Here is a 17483-nt window from a genome sequence, read left to right on the forward strand (position 1 = left end):
ATTCTTAAATTAATCACTAATTTACTTGTAATGGGGAAATTTTGTTGGAATCTCACTGAAAAACCCTAACGCAATAGATCACACAGTTCATCCAGCCACATCAGTATTATTTAAACTATTAAATCACGTTCAAGAGCAATTGGTAATAACACAGTTATATTTCCACGTAAGTCATACAAGTACTCTATCAAATCCCTGACTACTGTGAAATTCATTCTCTTAAAGAAAATCTCGGTGTTGTTCTATCATTACATGATTATCACGTAACAGAACTGTGTCATTACTTTTTGGTGTTTTATTATTTATTTTCAGCGGTGGCTGTTGATAATCTTTGTCATTAGCGTTAGTGTCACGAATCTTTCAACAATGTGGTATATACCAAAGAACTTTTCAGGTTCTTACAAGCTGCCAAGGTATCTTTGTAACAATAATGCAGCAGTGGCAACTACACTCCTGGAAATGGAAAAAAGAACACATTGACACCGGTGTGTCAGACCCACCATACTTGCTCCGGACACTGCGAGAGGGCTGTACAAGCAATGATCACACGCACGGCACAGCGGACACACCAGGAACCGCGGTGTTGGCCGTCGAATGGCGCTAGCTGCGCAGCATTTGTGCACCGCCGCCGTCAGTGTCAGCCAGTTTGCCGTGGCATACGGAGCTCCATCGCAGTCTTTAACACTGGTAGCATGCCGCGACAGCGTGGACGTGAACCGTATGTGCAGTTGACGGACTTTGAGCGAGGGCGTATAGTGGGCATGCGGGAGGCCGGGTGGACGTACCGCCGAATTGCTCAACACGTGGGGCGTGAGGTCTCCACAGTACATCGATGTTGTCGCCAGTGGTCGGCGGAAGGTGCACGTGCCCGTCGACCTGGGACCGGACCGCAGCGACGCACGGATGCACGCCAAGACCGTAGGATCCTACGCAGTGCCGTAGGGGACCGCACCGCCACTTCCCAGCAAATTAGGGACACTGTTGCTCCTGGGGTATCGGCGAGGACCATTCGCAACCGTCTCCATGAAGCTGGGCTACGGTCCCGCACACCGTTAGACCGTCTTCTGCTCACGCCCCAACATCGTGCAGCCCGCCTCCAGTGGTGTCGCGACAGGCGTGAATGGAGGGACGAATGGAGACGTGTCGTCTTCAGCGATGAGAGTCGCTTCTGCCTTGGTGCCAATGATGGTCGTATGCGTGTTTGGCGCCGTGCAGGTGAGCGCCACAATCAGGACTGCATACGACCGAGGCACACAGGGCCAACACCCGGCATCATGGTGTGGGGAGCGATATCCTACCCTGGCCGTATACCACTGGTGATCGTCGAGGAGACACTGAATAGTGCATGGTACATCCAAACCGTCATCGAACCCATCGTTCTACCATTCCTAGACCGGCAAGGGAACTTGCTGTTCCAACAGGACAATGCACGTACGCATGTATCCCGTGCCACCCAACGTGCTCTAGAAGGTGTAAGTCAACTACCCTGGCCAGCAAGATCTCCGGATCTGTCCCCCATTGAGCATGTTTGGGACTGGATGAAGCGTCGTCTCACGCGGTCTGCACGTCCAGCACGAACGCTGGTCCAACTGAGGCGCCAGGTGGAAATGGCATGGCAAGCCGTTCCACAGGACTACATCCAGCATCTCTACGATCGCCTCCATGGGAGAATAGCAGCCTGCATTGCTGCGAAAGGTGGATATACACTGTACTAGTGCCGACATTGTGCATGCTCTGTTGCCTGTGTCTATGTGCCTGTGGTTCTGTCAGTGTGATCATGTGATGTATCTGACCCCAGGAATGTGTCAATAAAGTTTCCCCTTCCTGGGACAATGAATTCACGGTGTTCTTATTTCAATTTCCAGGAGTATATGTTAACTGTCATACTAATATGTATTTTACATGTGTACTTATTTCAGTTTTGGCTCTGAGCAGTTGTACTTATAGTGTGCCTGTGTTTTAGTTTTCTCTGTTAACTCGTGGCGCCGTATACAATTGATATACAACATGTTCTACACTACCGTTATATACTATACTTGTATCCGTATTTGTATTTGTACCTCTACCATAACGGTAACCTTTAATACTGATATACTTGCAACATTGTTATGTCATCCGTTGTGGTTTGTACTACATGTCTCTTATTTAACTTTCAGCAGGCTAAATGGCTGTTACCAGCCAGAGTCCAAAAAAAATTAATAAATAAATTCTCGACCGGCCGTCGGTCAGACATCACCAGTAGCCAGCTACTCCGTCCAATGGTCGCGCGTGACACAGCATTGCTCACAAGTATCCCATCACCATGTACACTATTTCGTAACGTTAAAAGAAGAGTAAGCTATAGGGACGGACGGTTAATATACAGTATGTGAAAGAGCCAAGAAGGAATAATAAGAGTGGACGACGAAGAACAAGTGCTTGGATTACAGGGATGTAGTCTTTCACCCCTGCTGTTAAATCTGTACGTCCAAGAACCAATGAAGGAAATAAAAGAAAGGTTCAGAAGTGGAATTAAAATTCAAGGTGAAAGGAATCAATGATACGATTCGCTGATGACATTGCTATTCTGAGTGAAAGTATAGAAGAATTACGTGAAGTGCTGAATTGGATGAACAGTCTAATGAGAACAGAATATGGATTGTGGGTGGATCGAAGAAAGACGAAAGTAATGACAAGTAGCAGAAATGAGAACAGCGAGAAACTTAAGGCTTGATGGGCAAGAAGTAGATGAAGTTAAGGACTTCTGCTACCTAGGTAGTAAAATAACCAATGATGGACGGAGCAAGGGGGACATCAAAAGCAGGCTAGCACCGGCAAAAAGAGCATTCCTGGTCATGAGAAGTTTACTAGTATCAAACATAAACCTTAATTTGAGGAAAAAATTTCTGAAAATGTACATTTAGAGCACAGCATCGTACGGTAATGAAACATGGGCTATAGGTAAACAGGAACAGAAGAGAATCGAAGCTTTCGAGATGTGGTGCTACAGACGAATGTTTAAAATTAGGTGGACTGATAAGGTAAGGAATGAGGAGGTTCTACGCATTATCGGTTCTGCGCAGAGAAAAGGAATATGTGGAAAATACTGATGAGGAGAAGGGACTGGATGACAGGACGTCGGTTAAGAATTCTCTGGTACTAGAGGGCAAAAACTGCAGAGGAAGACAGAGATCTGAATACGTCCAGCAAATAATTGAGGGCGTAAGTTGCAAGTGCTACTCTAAGATTAAGAGATTGGCACAGGTGAGGAATTCGTGGTGGGCCGCATAAAACCAGTCAGAAGACAAGGAAATTCTTCATCTTGGACATGTCTGTATACTCAGCTGTCCATTTGCCGAACGTTACGCGAAACGCAATAACATGTCGGTAATACGCGTATGCTTACAACGATTTCCAGCAGCTTTTATGAAAAGATGATACATACAATTTACGCCTGTCAATGTGTTGATTACTTGCGGTTGCAGTTTCGACAATTTGTCATTTGTTGAAACTACTGGGTGCATTCAATGTGTCCTAGATATGCCGTGTTTCAAGCAGCACATTAATATAAGCACAAAGAATTGTGTTAAGGAGTACTTCAATAGATCGAAAGTTGTGTCATATATCAGCAATACTACGAGCAGAATCAGATGGATCACATTTCACGCTGATATAGTTGTTAATAGGAAGGTGAGTATAAGCATTCATTACGAAAGGAAAGTAAAACAAAAAAGAAGAATATTAAACATTAATTCAGAAGCTTCAGAGGCATCTATCGCCAAACATAAGACAGATAAATAGATAATTAGAATAAGACGGCCTCTACCGTATGAAAAGGTACAACCACAGACGGCGATGTTCAGTACGACAGTCCAAATATGCAACTCGTACTTGATATGGCGTCAGATGCTATTTGCATTTCATCTAGGAGAAACGGGGCGTTCCTTTCGTGGGCGTGTGTATTCAACAGTAATTTTGATTTACATTCTATTACCATACAGAGATCAGGTTATGGCGCATTTTTAATGTCGTCTGACGGCGCGAGTGAATTACAGAGCAGTAAAGTCTGTCCTTAGGGAGGGGCATTGTTGTGACGGCTTCTGGTGTTGAATAGAGATGGGGATATAGGGGGGGGGGGGGGGAGGGGGAGAGAGGGAGGGAGAGGAGAGTGGGAGTGAAGCATATGTGTGTAGTTTGTCCACGTGCCAGTGACTGTTCTACCTGCATCGAGTCTGCGCAGACTGGAACGTAAAGTGTAGGTGTTTACGAAGAGAAAACGATTAGTATGGGGGGAGGTAGCGGATGAATTTTACTAATAATCGTAATGTAAACACTCGGCGTACGAGTATCAGAGCGACAGCGAAGTAAAAGTGTAGTATTAATGGTAATAATGATAAGGTTATGCTTTTTTCTGTCACGTGAGAAAGTACGTATCTGAAAATAGGTCGACAGTTGAGAACTAGATGTAAGATTTCAAAATGCTATCTCGACAAGAGAAAGCGTACTCACGTTAGCAAGGAACGTACTGCCGTGGCATCCTAGTGCGAGAATATGTTTGGAATTCCTGCTGCCTTCGTATGATATGACCGATTTCATTAAATTCGATCATTTAAGTGGCAGTGGACGAGCTGGTCAGTACAACGCGCACAAGAGTGAGAGTGACACCCAATAACAAACGAGACTGATGCTAGCGCGTTAGTGCTAGGTTCAGTCACTGGTGGTAGTCTTCAAAACAGAAACCCATCTGGGTATACACAAGTGTGCGTGAGCACACGCCTCAGGCAAACCACATCTGAGTTGGTTCGTCCCGCTCCTCAGAACGTACTACACGCCGTTTTCCTTGAGTCTGCAAGGGCAGTGAGATATTTGCCTTCCGGCAGAACCCTAGAACCCGTCTGTACGAAACTGCTCTTTCTACTGGCACTGAAGGGATCGATTTTGCTGAAATTTATCACAGTTTAAGGACACATTCCAGGAGCGAAAAATGAGTTGCACACCAACAGATCTAATGTGAAGAAGCTCACCTTTTGCATCGAGTGAATATGTCACCAAAAAAGTTGCATACCTCAAGATTCGCAAGACGATAATTATACCGTAGGCGAGTACGATAAGAAAAAGTATTTGAACTCCGCTTTTTAGCTTTTAAAGCCTCATGGTCACTATTATATACAGTATATTTACTGAACTCTTTTTGTACGCAGATCACTAGGTGAGTATTGGATTTTTAGTTAAGCTGTTAAAGGTTGTATAACTGTTTAAATCTATCTGTGGGAAGATACTACAACACAGAAAAATGTTTTATCTGTGACAGATCTCCTGGTAGCTGGTATCATAATTTTCTTATTTAATTTGCCATACCACTGTCTCATCAAGTCGTGAAAGTACTTTCCGATACCCATTAATGCATTCGATGTCTGCCATATTCTCTTCTCTCTTCGACAACTGCTTTTCTTCCTGTGTAAAGACCGCAATAATGCACAATTATCCTTAATTAAAACCTGATCAAAATACAGACGGCTCTGAACTTCTACATTTTCTGTGTAGGAAAGGAACAATAATAAACATCGTCTTTAAAAAGAAATGTCACATATTCTTAGAGGAGGTAGTATCAGTCAAAACTACACAGAAGAACCAAAGAAACTGGTACACCTGATTAATAACGTGTAGAGCCCCAGCGAGCACACAGAAGTGCCGCAACACGACGTGGCATGTACTATACTAATGTCTGAAGTACTGCTAGAGGGAACTGACACCATGAATCCTGCATATCTGTCCATGAATCCGTAACAGATGGTGAAGATCTCTTCTGAACAGCACGATGTAAGGTATTCCAGATATGCTCAGTAATGTTCATGTCTGGGGAGTTTGGTGGCCATCGGAAGCGTTCAAACTCAGAAGAGTGTTTCTGGAGCCACCCTGTACCAATTCTGGATGTGTGAGGTGTCGAATTGTCCTGCCTGAATTGCCCAAGTCCGTCTGAATGCACAATGGATATCAATGGATGCAGGTGATCAGACAGGATGCTTAGGTACGTGTCACCCGTCAGAGTCGTATCTAGACGTACCAGGGGTCCCATATCATTCCCACTACACACGCCCCACACAATTACAGAGCCTCCAGAGGATCCATGGTTTAAAGCGGTTGTCTCCATACCCGTACAAGTCCATCCGCTCGATAGAATTTGAAACGAGACGCGTCCGACAAGGCAACATGTTTCCAGTCATCAGCAGTCCAATGTCGGTGGTGACGGTCCCAGGCGAGGTGTAAAGCTTTGTGTCCTGTAGTCATCAACGGTACACGAGCCTTCAGCTCCGAAAGCCTGTATCTATGAGTTTTCGTTGAATGGTTCGTACGCTGACAGGTGTTTATGGCCCAGCATTGAAATCTGCTGTAATCTGCGGAAGATTTGCACTTCTGTCACGTTGAACGATTCTCTTCAGTCCTCGTTGGTCCCGTTCTTGCAGTATCTTTTCCCGGCTCAGCAATGTCGAAGATCTGACGTTTTACCGGATTCCTGATATTCACGGTACACTCGTGAAATGGTCGTACTGGAAAATCCCCACTTCATCGCTGCATCGGAGATGCTGTGTCCCATCGCTCGTGCACCGACTGTAACACCAGGTTCAAACTCTTTTAAATCTTGATAGCCTGCCACTGTAGCAGCAGTAATCGATGTAACAACTGCGCCAGACACTTGTCTCACGCAGGCGTTGCCGACCGTAGTGACGTAGTCTGGCTCTTTACATATCTCTGTATTTGAATACGCATGCCTAGGCCACTTTCTTAGGCGCTTCATTGTAGAAAAAAATTTCCTATAATGATATGTCGGGAAACTGCTGTCTGCTGATATATGGACCTATCTGTCCTGTCATTCCCTTCTGTATGCTACTGTCCTTAAAAGTAGCAGTAGCTAGAAATACAACGGCTTCAGGTTCAGTATCGTTATCTTTCTGCAGGAGTAATGGTCTGCAGTAGCGCTGGTAATTCATCGCGCAGAAATCAATAATACACAGCACATACTAAGGAGCTCGCAGACGCTGAATATTGAACGCCTGAGAGCTATATTGACAGTTTGCACACTCTGCTGAAGAAGACTGCAGGAATTTAAAAGTATTGACGCAGTACACATCTGTTCCCACCGATACTTCGTGATTTGCGGACGTGTAAACATCTGATACAGCGACGCCAAATGAATATGAGTACATCAGAAAAAACAGATGAAAGGAATCATCGCTTTCAGTGCGTTCAGCGGAGTAGTTTGATTCCATGTTTAATATTTACTCAGTAATTAGCTGTAGAAACAGTCGACAGAAGTGTTCAACTGCAAGGAAGTAACATTGTAACTGCTTATTCGGTTTCAGAAGCTTCAATGATTTATTACAGAAATATAATAGCACTACCCACCTACCCTCCGTAATAATGTATCTCACTCTTTTCAGCATTGTACAAACTGTAAATAAGGTGTAATAAGTTACACCAATTCGTTGAAATGTTCCTAGTCCATACTAAAAAAAATTCCATAGTTCTCTAATTCTGCTCCAAGTTCTCTCAGCACGTTAGTGTGGCCTTCCAAGCTACTTTTTCGCCCACCGCCGCTTCCTCTTGCTGCTCTTCTTGCCACACGACTGCAACCGATCGCAATACATGCTAGTTCCGCATCATCGAGCGCCCACATGTTCGCTACAGAATTCTACCTGACGCGTTCCGGGCATAAATATTGCGCAGCGATATTGTGGCGTTCTTGGCCTCGCACTGACACAGCATTATTGCTCAATAAATAGTGAGTGTGTGAGATCCCATTTAATCTGCTCAATAAAGTGTATTGGTCTATGGGTCTGCCACCCACAACTCCTGCTCACCCTGATGCCTCACCTCCATGATAGCTCGAGGATTTGCGTCAGCCCGCAAGGGCATAGCGTGGAAATTTACTACGCTGTCTCTTGTGACCACCTGCACCATTCAATACCACACATTATCTCGTTACTAGTAAACGGGCCATATTTCAACAGGCATTGCTTGCTAGACATACAGTTATAAGAAATTTTCTTCTAGTTTCCTCGAATACTACTTTCTGTAGGAATAGGTGGCACTTTCTCTTTCTTTAAAGAGACTCTGTAGGCACAGCGCTGACGATACGGTCAAATCAGAAAGCAACTGAAGAAATGTGGTACCACTGCATGTAACAGGAGTTCTGAGAGTTAAAGGTCCCGGGTTCCAATATGTCTTCTGGGGAACCTAAGCTAATATCTTCTCGTTGAAGTCGAAAATCTACTAATCGATGTTTCCTTCAGTGTCGGTGAGGATGGCGATTAGCTTTTGTTACACGATAATGTAATGGAACTCGAGTTCCTATATGTATTCTGGTTGATATGTGCTAATATCTTGTCGTGGAACTCGAAAATCCCTTTACAAAAATATGTTTTCTTCAGCTTGGAGAGAATTCGATTGTCTTTTGCTACACGATAATGAAATGGAACTCGGGTTCCTACATGTTCTCTGGTGAATATCCCTTTACGAATCGATGTTTTCTTCACCCTTGGTGAGAATGGCGATTACCTTTTGTTACACGATAATGTAATGGAAGTCGAGTTCCTATATGTATTCTGGTTGATATGTGCTAATATCTTGTCGTGGAAGTCGAAAATCCCTTTATTAAAATATTTCTTCACCTTGAAGATAACGTCGATTATCTTTTGCTACACAGCAGTGGTTGGGAAGGGAGTGAGACAAGGTTGTAGCCCATCCCCGATATTATTCAATCTGTATATTGAGCAAGCAGTAAAGGAAACAAAAGAAAAGTTCGGAGTAGGTATTAAAATCCACGGAGAAGAAATAAAAACTTTGAGGTTCGCTGATGATATTGTAATTCTGTCAGAGACAACAAGGGACTTGGAAGAGCAGTTGAACGGAATGGACAGTGTCTTGAAAGGACGGTATAAGATGAACATCAACAAAAGCAAAACGAGGATAATGGAATGTAGTCGAATTAAGTCGGGTGATGCTGAGGGAATTAGATTAGGAAATGAGACACTTAAAGTAGTAAAGCAGTTTTGCTATTTGGGGAGCAAAATAACTGATGATGGTCGAAGTAGAGAGGATATAAAATGTTGACTGGCAATGGCAAGGAAAGCGTTTCCGAAGAAGAAAAGTTTGTTAACATCGAGTATAGATTTAAATGTCAGGAAGTCGTTTCTTAAAGAATTGTATGGAGTGTCGCCATGTATGAAAGTGAAACGTGGACGATAAATAGTTTAGACAAGAAGAAAATAGAAGCTTTCGAAATGTGGTGCTACAGAAGAATGCTGAAGATTAGATGGGTAGATCACGTAGCTAATGAGGAGGTATTGAATAGAATTGGGGAGAAGAGGAGTTTGTGGCACAACTTGACTAGAAGAAGGGATCGATTGGTAGGACATGTTCTAAGGCATCAAGGGATCACCAATTTAGTACTGGAAGGCAGCGTGGAGGGTAAAAATCGTAGAGGGAGACCAAGAGATGAATACACTAAGCAGATTCAGAAGGATGTAGGATGCAGTAAGTACTGGGAGATGAAGAAGCTTGCACAGGATAGAGTAGCATGGAGAGCTGCATCAAACCAGTCTCAGGACTGAAGACCACAACAACAACACGATAATGAAATGGAACTCTGGTTCCTATATGTTCTCTGGTGACCATCCCTTCACTAATCGATGTTTTCTTCACCCTTGGTGAGAATGGCGATTACCTTTTGCTACACGATTATGCTCCTGTTCCATCTCACTGTCGACATGGTGATCACAAGCATGGTGGCGACAGCAACGATGGCGGTTGTCGCTGAAACAATCGGTTTTCGTTTCCTTTAATTTATGTCTATAGTCACAAACTTTTTGTCAACAGATTACAGGTTTCGGTCTATAATGACCATCATCATATCTGTTTTAAAAAACAAAGTCCTAATGTACTGCAGGCGTGTTGACATCTTCAAATGTTAAATGCAGAATCAGCACCAGTATCGTCACTATGGCTGCGGTACATTAGGACTTTGTTTTTGTAAAACAGATCTGATGATGGTCATTACAGACCGAAACCGGTAATCTGTTAATAAAAATCTTGTGACCCTAGACGTAAATTAAAGAAAGCTTATTGTATATAAGGGTCATTGTTTTATTCGCGACAGTGTCGCAGCTTGTGAATCGGTTTTCGCTTATATCGGTATTATTCCATGCCAGTTTAACCTTACTGCTAAGACTGCTCAAAATAAACCCTTTCTGAAATAAACAATTTTTGGTTTTTTATTTCTATTGTTTACTGAATAAACGTAAAAACCGAACAAAAATTGAAACTTTTGACTGTCTCAGCTTCAAAATACATAGACTCAAAATATTTAATTAAATAGGTAAATAAAAGAAAACTTAGTCTGTCCATTGTTCTTTTCTTGGAAAGTAATTAGTGTCTGAGTACTATAGAAATCTCCTGTCTACTGTTACCTATAATTTTTTCAAACTCTGCTCAAAAATCATGTTGTAAACGCGGATTGTACCACTATTTGGACATTCCGAACAGTCAGTGAAAAATGAAGTTGAAGAACTCTATTTTTCCTTTTAATTTATCCTTTTTCAAGGGCTACAAGCAGGTAAAGGCATATTACATACACACAGGCCCATATCAGCTACTTTCTATTTTTATTGTATTCTATGAATTACTTGTTACTTTTTTAATTTATTACTTTTACTATAATTTCCTTCCTCTGTTATTATTTCATAGAAATGGCAGACAAATTATTGATCTTTTAAAGCCAATGTAGCATTATACTTCATTGCTATGTCATATGGTAAAAATATTGGTGCTACTCTGTAATACGACGGATGTCTGACGACGAGAAACTACCGAGTACATGTCTTGCACACTGCACGTACACACTCGACAATAAGGACATTATTGACTCAGCAATGCTGCGACAATTCTTATTCCATGTTTTGTTGCTTGTTCGCCTCATTAGCTGAACGGTAAGAGCGTTGGATTGCCACGCACAGGGGCCCGGGTTCGATTCCCGGCTGGGGATGGAGATTTTCTCCCATCATGCACTGTGTGTGGTGCTGTCCTCATATCATTTCATCCCCATTGTCGCGACGCGCAGTTCTCCCAATGTGGCGTCGCACTCAACAAGACTTGCACTTGGCGACAGAACTTCCCGACTGGGAACTCCCGGCCACTGACGCCATACGCTTAACATACCAAAGAAGAGGACACACGTAATGGAGTCGCAATATTTACGCAGTGAAAAGTAGTGTACGACGAAATAGTTGTATTGAGTGACAAAAGAAAAATAGTCCACCACAAAAAAGAGTGAGAAACATGGTGAACAGTGTGGGGAAGGCGAGAACACAAATATGTGATTATGTGGTAGTGATATAAGTGGTAGTGCGACCTCCAGACCAGATGTGAGGAAACGCAGATCAGCAAATCGTAAGTAGTTAATTTTTTTACAAAAAATCGCGAAGTGGCTTTTTTGATAATCTATAACTAACAAAACTGTATCGTTATAGATCCCACTGATGACGACTTAGAACAGGAGAAGGCAAAACGCGTATGGGATAAATAAAGTAACTAGCAGCAGGAAAAGGCAGTTTTATTTACAAAACAAGTAAAGGGACATTGTTTGCGATGTCTTTTTCTAATGCGATGAGGCGTGCCGTATTGCCAATCTTAAAGGTATGGTTCCTTCACAATGGAATGAGATATGGCTCTCGATCTGGCTTTAAAACTAATTTCGATTTGTTGACTATGTTTGCAACACAGTAATCTATGACATAACATGCAGTGAATGTAAAGTACCCAACAACCATATATTTCATTACAAACTCTTCACATCATATGTGGTAAACTTTTAACTTGGAGGCATCATAATAGCTACGATCAATAAAGGAAAGGAAACTAATTCATTACCAAGCAGCAATATGAAACTATAAGACGCGAGTCCGCAGCTCGTGGTCGTGCGGTAGCGTTCTCGCTTCCCACGCCCGGGTTTCCGGGTTCGATTCCCGGCGGGGTCAGGGATTTTCTCTGCCTCCTGATGACTGGGTGTTGTGTGCTGTCCTTAGGTTAGTTAGGTTTAAGTAGTTCTGAGTTCTAGGGGACTGATGACCTTAGATGTTAAGTCCCATAGTGCTCAGAGCCATTTGAACCATTTTTTTTATAAGACGCGAAAGATGTTTTTAACTAAATAATCGCTTGATGGGTGGTGACGAAAATATGAACGGCTTATTTCAATAGCGGTACAAGTCCATTTTTGTTCATTGTGAGATACAGAGTCCTAAAGTTAAATGAGCGCTGAAAAGTCTGCAGTTGAGATACCATAAATATCCATGCATATGGCTTCTTGCTAGAGATGAACCTTTCGTTCTGTTTGTTTGGATCATTAATTGTAGAAGCATTATGGGCAGAAAAGTGGAGGTAATGGACTTGTACCACTATTGAAATAAGCCCTTCATATACGAATGTGAAAATAGCGTTTTCTGTTTAACAGGCAGAAACTAAAGCTTTTACGGAATACTAACTTCAGTAACAGATGTAGCTTTGTATTAGTTGCGTAGAAGATTTTATAGAGGTCTGTTGTTTGCTCTACAATCCAAATAATGCAAAATCCAGTATCTGTCTTCTTTTCGTGCTAACTGCATGCACTATTAAGCCTGTTCATGTACTTGCAAAGCATGCAACACGTGAAGCACGAGAAGGACTGTGATTGGTCGATGCACCGCCGCCAGCACTCGACCCAAAGAGAGGTCGACGAAAAAAGTAATTGAGAACCTCAGCAATCGTGAATAATTTAATGTTTATAAAGAATCCGCCTCGATTGCAAATAGAAACGGGATGTTGACCTAGGTTTCGGCGTGGATAACCGCGCCTTCTTCGGAACACACTAAAACTACCAACTATCTAAAGAGGCATGGTGTAACATTAATACAGAAGGCCCAAAAGGGCAAAAGACTCGCATAAAATGTAAAATAAACGGTACGTGTGTACCATGTCAATAGCTGTACTTAGCTCAAACGTCAGAAGCGTGCTTCCTCAACCCAGTCAAAGTTTGGTGGGCTGCAGGCTCTCAGGTAAACTCATAAAAATAATTTTAATCGATGTTTACCGCCCCCATGGGGGGTAAATGGAATGGGTACTCACATGCAACTAGAGGAAGTAGACACCAGAGCAGCGAAGTAGATAGAGTGGGCACTCACATAGAAGTAGAGGGAGTAGAGAGAGTGGGTACTCACGTAGAAGTCGAGGAGTAGATAGCAGAGTAGTTCGAGTGGGTCGTCGAAGAAGTAGAGGGAGTAGATAGTGGAGTGAAGGAGCAGGTAGAGTGGACATTCACTTAGAAATAGATGGAGTAGATAGAGTAAGTACTCATAATGTATAGAAGTAGAGGGAGCAGATAGCAGAGTAGCAGAGTAGATGGAGTCAGTACTCAAATAGAAGTAGACAGAGCAGATAGAGTGGGTACTCACATAGAAGTAGATGGAGTAGGTAGTGCAGCAGAGAGTAGATGGAGCAGGTACTCATGTAGAAGTAGAGGGAGTAGATGGCGGAGTAGATACAGTGGGTACTCATATAGAAGTAGAGGGAGCAGATAGCAGAGTAGATGGAGTCAGTGACTCACGTGGAAGTAGAGGGAGCAGATAGAGTGGGTACTCACGTAAAAGTAGAGTAAGTAGATAGCAGAGCAACAGGGTAGATGGAGTAGGTACGTAGAAGTAGAGAGAGTAGATGGCGGAGTAGATACAGTGGGTACTAACATAGAAGTAGAGGGAGTAGGTAGCAGATTAGATGGAGTCACACACATAGAAGTAGTGGGAGCAGATAGAGCGGGTACTGGCATAGAAGTAGAGTAAGCAAATAGCAGAGTAGATGGAGCAGGTATGTAGAAGTAGAGGGAGTAGATGGCGGAGTAGATACAGTGGGTACTCATATAGAAGCAGAGGGAGTAGGTAGCAGAGTAGTTCAAATGGGTAGTCGATGAAGTAGAGGGAGTAGATAGTGGAGTGGAGGAGTAGGTAGAGTGGAGTAGATAGACTGGGTACTCATACTGTATAGAAGTAGAGGGAGTAGATAGCAGAGTAGTATAGGGAGTAGGTAGCAGAGTAGATGGAGTCAGTGACTCATGTAGAAGTACAGGGAACAGAAAGAGTGGATACTCACATAAAAGTAGAGTAAGTAGGTAGCGGAGCAGCAGAGTAGGTGGATCAGGTACTCACGTAGAAGTAGAGGGAGACGGGGTGCGTCTTGGCGGGCACGCAGGCGAGCGTGTCGGAATGGCAGCAGCCGGTGTCGTCGGCGCACTGGTGCAGGGACGCGCAGTGCGGGATGTAGCGCTTGTTGGGCTGCGGGAACACGTCCTTGACGCGCACCAGCCGCGGCACCGGCCACCGGCACTCGTGTTCGCGGTTCACGCGGAGCGCGTTCTCCACCGCCAGCCGCACCTCGTCTGCAACACGACAGCACGAGGCGAACCTGAAGAGAGGCGCTTGCTGAATGGAAATGAGGGACTGATCAGGGTAAGGCTTCTAGGTGGACGATGCAACATTTCACCCCGATAAGGTTATGAGACAGGCGAAATACACTCAGACTTCAAGAACAATATAATAATTCCAATCTCAATGAAAGCAGGTGTTGACAGATGTGAAAATTACCGAACTATCAGTTTAATAAGTCACAGCTGCAAAATACTAACGCGAATTCCTTACAAACGAATGGAAAAACCAGTAGAAGCCGACCTCGGGGAAGATCAGTTTGGATTCCGTAGAAAGATTGGAACACGTGAGGCAATACTGACCCTACGACTTATCTTAGAAGAAAGATTAAGGAAAGCAAATCTACGTTTCTAGCATTTGTAGACATAGAGAAAGCTTTTGACGATGTTGACTGGAATACTCTCTTTCAAATTCTGAAGGTGGCAGGGGTAAAATACAGGGAGCGAAAGGCTATTTACAATTTGTACAGAGACCAGACGGCAGTTATAAGAGTCGAGGGACATCAAAGGGAAGCAGTGGTTGGGAAGGGAGTGAGACAGGGTTGTAGCCTATCCCCGATGTTATTCAATCTGTATATTGAGCAAGCAGTTGAGGAAACAAAAGAAACATTCGGAGAAGGTACAAAAATCCATGGAGAGACAGCAAAGGACCTGGAGGAGTAGCTGAACGGAATGGATAGTGTCTTGAAAGGAGGATATAAGATGAACATCAGCAAAGCCACAACGAGGATAATGGAATGCAGTCGAATTAAGTCGGGTGATGCTGAAGGAATTAGATTAGGAAATGAGACACTTAAAGTTGTAAAGGAGTTTTGCTATTTGCGGAGCAAAATAACTGATGATGGTCGAAGTAGAGAGGATATAAAATGTAGACTGGCAATGGCAAGGAAAGCATATCTGAAGAAGAGAAATTTGTTAACATCGAATATAGACTTAAGCGTCAGGAACTCGTTTCTGTAAGCATTTGTATGGAGTGTAGCCATGTATGGAAGTGAAACATTGACGATAAATAGTTTCGACAAGAAGAGAATAGAAGCTTTCGAAATGTGGTGCTACAGAAGAATGCTGAAGATTAGATGGGTAGATCACAAAACTAATGATGAGGTATTGAAAAGAATTGGGGAAAAGAGGAGTCTGTGGGACAACTTGACTAGAAGAAGGGATAGATTGGTAGGACACGTTCTAAGGCATCAAGGGATCACGGATTTAGTATTGGAGTGCAGCGTGGAGGGTAAAAATCGTAGAAGGAGATCAAGAGATGAATACACTAAGCAGATTGAGAAGGATGTAGGTTGCAGTAGGTACTGGGGGATGAAGAAGCTTGCACGGGACAGAGTAGCATGGAGAGTTGCATCAAACCAATCTCTGTACTGAAGACCACAAAACAACAACAACAACAACAAGTGTACATAAAGTTAAACATCAAACAAAGTAAGGGCGTATTAGGTACAGACACAAAATGCGTCTGAGAAGTCTGATGAATAGCCTCAGAAAATAAAGGGAAAAAAAAAGAGTTAGAAACAACACTTCAAAGTAATCATCATTAGCTAAAACACACTTCTGACCGCCGTCGCATACGTGTTCGAAACTGTCAGCAAACGATTCATCCGCATCATCTATCATACGGCGCAAGCCACCTTAAGGTGTGTGATGGAGGGTACTTTTTTTACCACTAAATGAGCCCTCCAACCCTGTTCCATTCGCTAATAGCTCGTAGGAAGAATGATTGTTGATAAGCTTCTTGTAGTGGCTCTGATTTCTCCAGTTTTCTCCTCATGGTCATTACGCAAGACGTATGCAGGGGAAAGTAATACAGAGGGGTCCAAAAAATATATCCACTGTTTAAACGTCCATAACTGGCAAACTAATTGACAGAGTTGTCTCATCTTGGTAGTGTAGTAGTTTGTAGTTCCGGCAATTGCCACACAAGCGTTCTATTGCGATGATTTAATTTGTCTGATGACAGTCGCCAGACAGTCAGTGTTTTGTTCTTAGTTGCACCTAGTTACTCGAGGAAACATGGCTGGAGCAAGGCTTACATTCGATGAAAGGAAGTCAGTTTTGAAGTGGTATTGTAAGTACGAAAACATTAATGAGGTTCAACGGCAATGGCGAAATGAGCATCAAACAGATCCACCGACACGTTTAACGATTCGTCGCATTCGAGACAAATTTGAAGCCGAAGGCTGTGTTAAAGATGTTCACAAACAACGATCTGGGCGACCGGTAACAGTTGTAAGTCCAGCTAACTCCCGTCGTGTGTTACAACAATTCACTCGCTCACCACAGAAGTCTGTGAGACAGTGTGCCCGTGAAACTGGAGTGAGTCGCTCAAGTGTTCGGTGAATTTTGAAGACAGCAAAGTGGAAGTGCTACACGCAATGAACGAGGACGACCCAGATCGTAGAATGGTGCAGAGATGATATGATTGTGTGGTCTGATGAGGCACAGTTCAAACTCAGTGTTACAGGAAATAGCCACAATTGCATCTACTGGGCCGCTGAAAATTCTAACGTCCATGTAGACAAAGCCGTGAATTTCCCAGGAGTAAATGTGTGGTGTGGGTCGTCTTACCGGGGCTTGATTGGGCCATTCTTCTTTGATGGCACAGTTACCGGTGAGGTGTACCTTCAGAAGCTTCAGACATCCATTTTACCTGTCATCCGAGACTTGTATGGAGACGAAAGGGTTTATTTTCAACAAGATGGTGCCCCAGCCCACTACCAAAATCGTGTTAGGGCGTATCTCGACGAAAGTCTACCGGGAAGATGGATAGGCCGTAGAGGCGTTGTGGAGGATCCACCACATTCCTCAGGACTTTTACCTGTGGGGAACACTAAAGGACGTCGTTTATCGACAAAAGCCACGCACATTGGATGAACTTCGAGAATCCATCGAACATTCATGTGCAAATATCCAACTGAACACGTTGCAGTCAGTAGTTCGTGCTGCAGTTCGGCGGCATCGTTTGCGTGTCGATGTTAATGGTGACCATTTCGAA

The 17483-nt window shown here is 43.4% G+C and overlaps 1 protein-coding gene across 1 annotated transcript in view; it reads right to left on the reverse strand.

Moving 5' to 3' along the window:
* The window catches only part of LOC124619602, a 1257865-nt gene that overhangs the window by 462786 nt on the left and 777596 nt on the right, over positions 1-17483 (reverse strand). The window contains exon 3 of the mRNA XM_047146104.1: positions 14208-14437. Within this exon, the coding sequence (XP_047002060.1) occupies positions 14208-14437 (230 nt within the window). The remainder of the gene's footprint in view (positions 1-14207; positions 14438-17483) is intronic.

Source organism: Schistocerca americana, chromosome 6 (assembly GCF_021461395.2).
Source record: "Schistocerca americana isolate TAMUIC-IGC-003095 chromosome 6, iqSchAmer2.1, whole genome shotgun sequence".
Classification (NCBI taxonomy): Eukaryota; Metazoa; Arthropoda; class Insecta; order Orthoptera; family Acrididae; genus Schistocerca; species Schistocerca americana.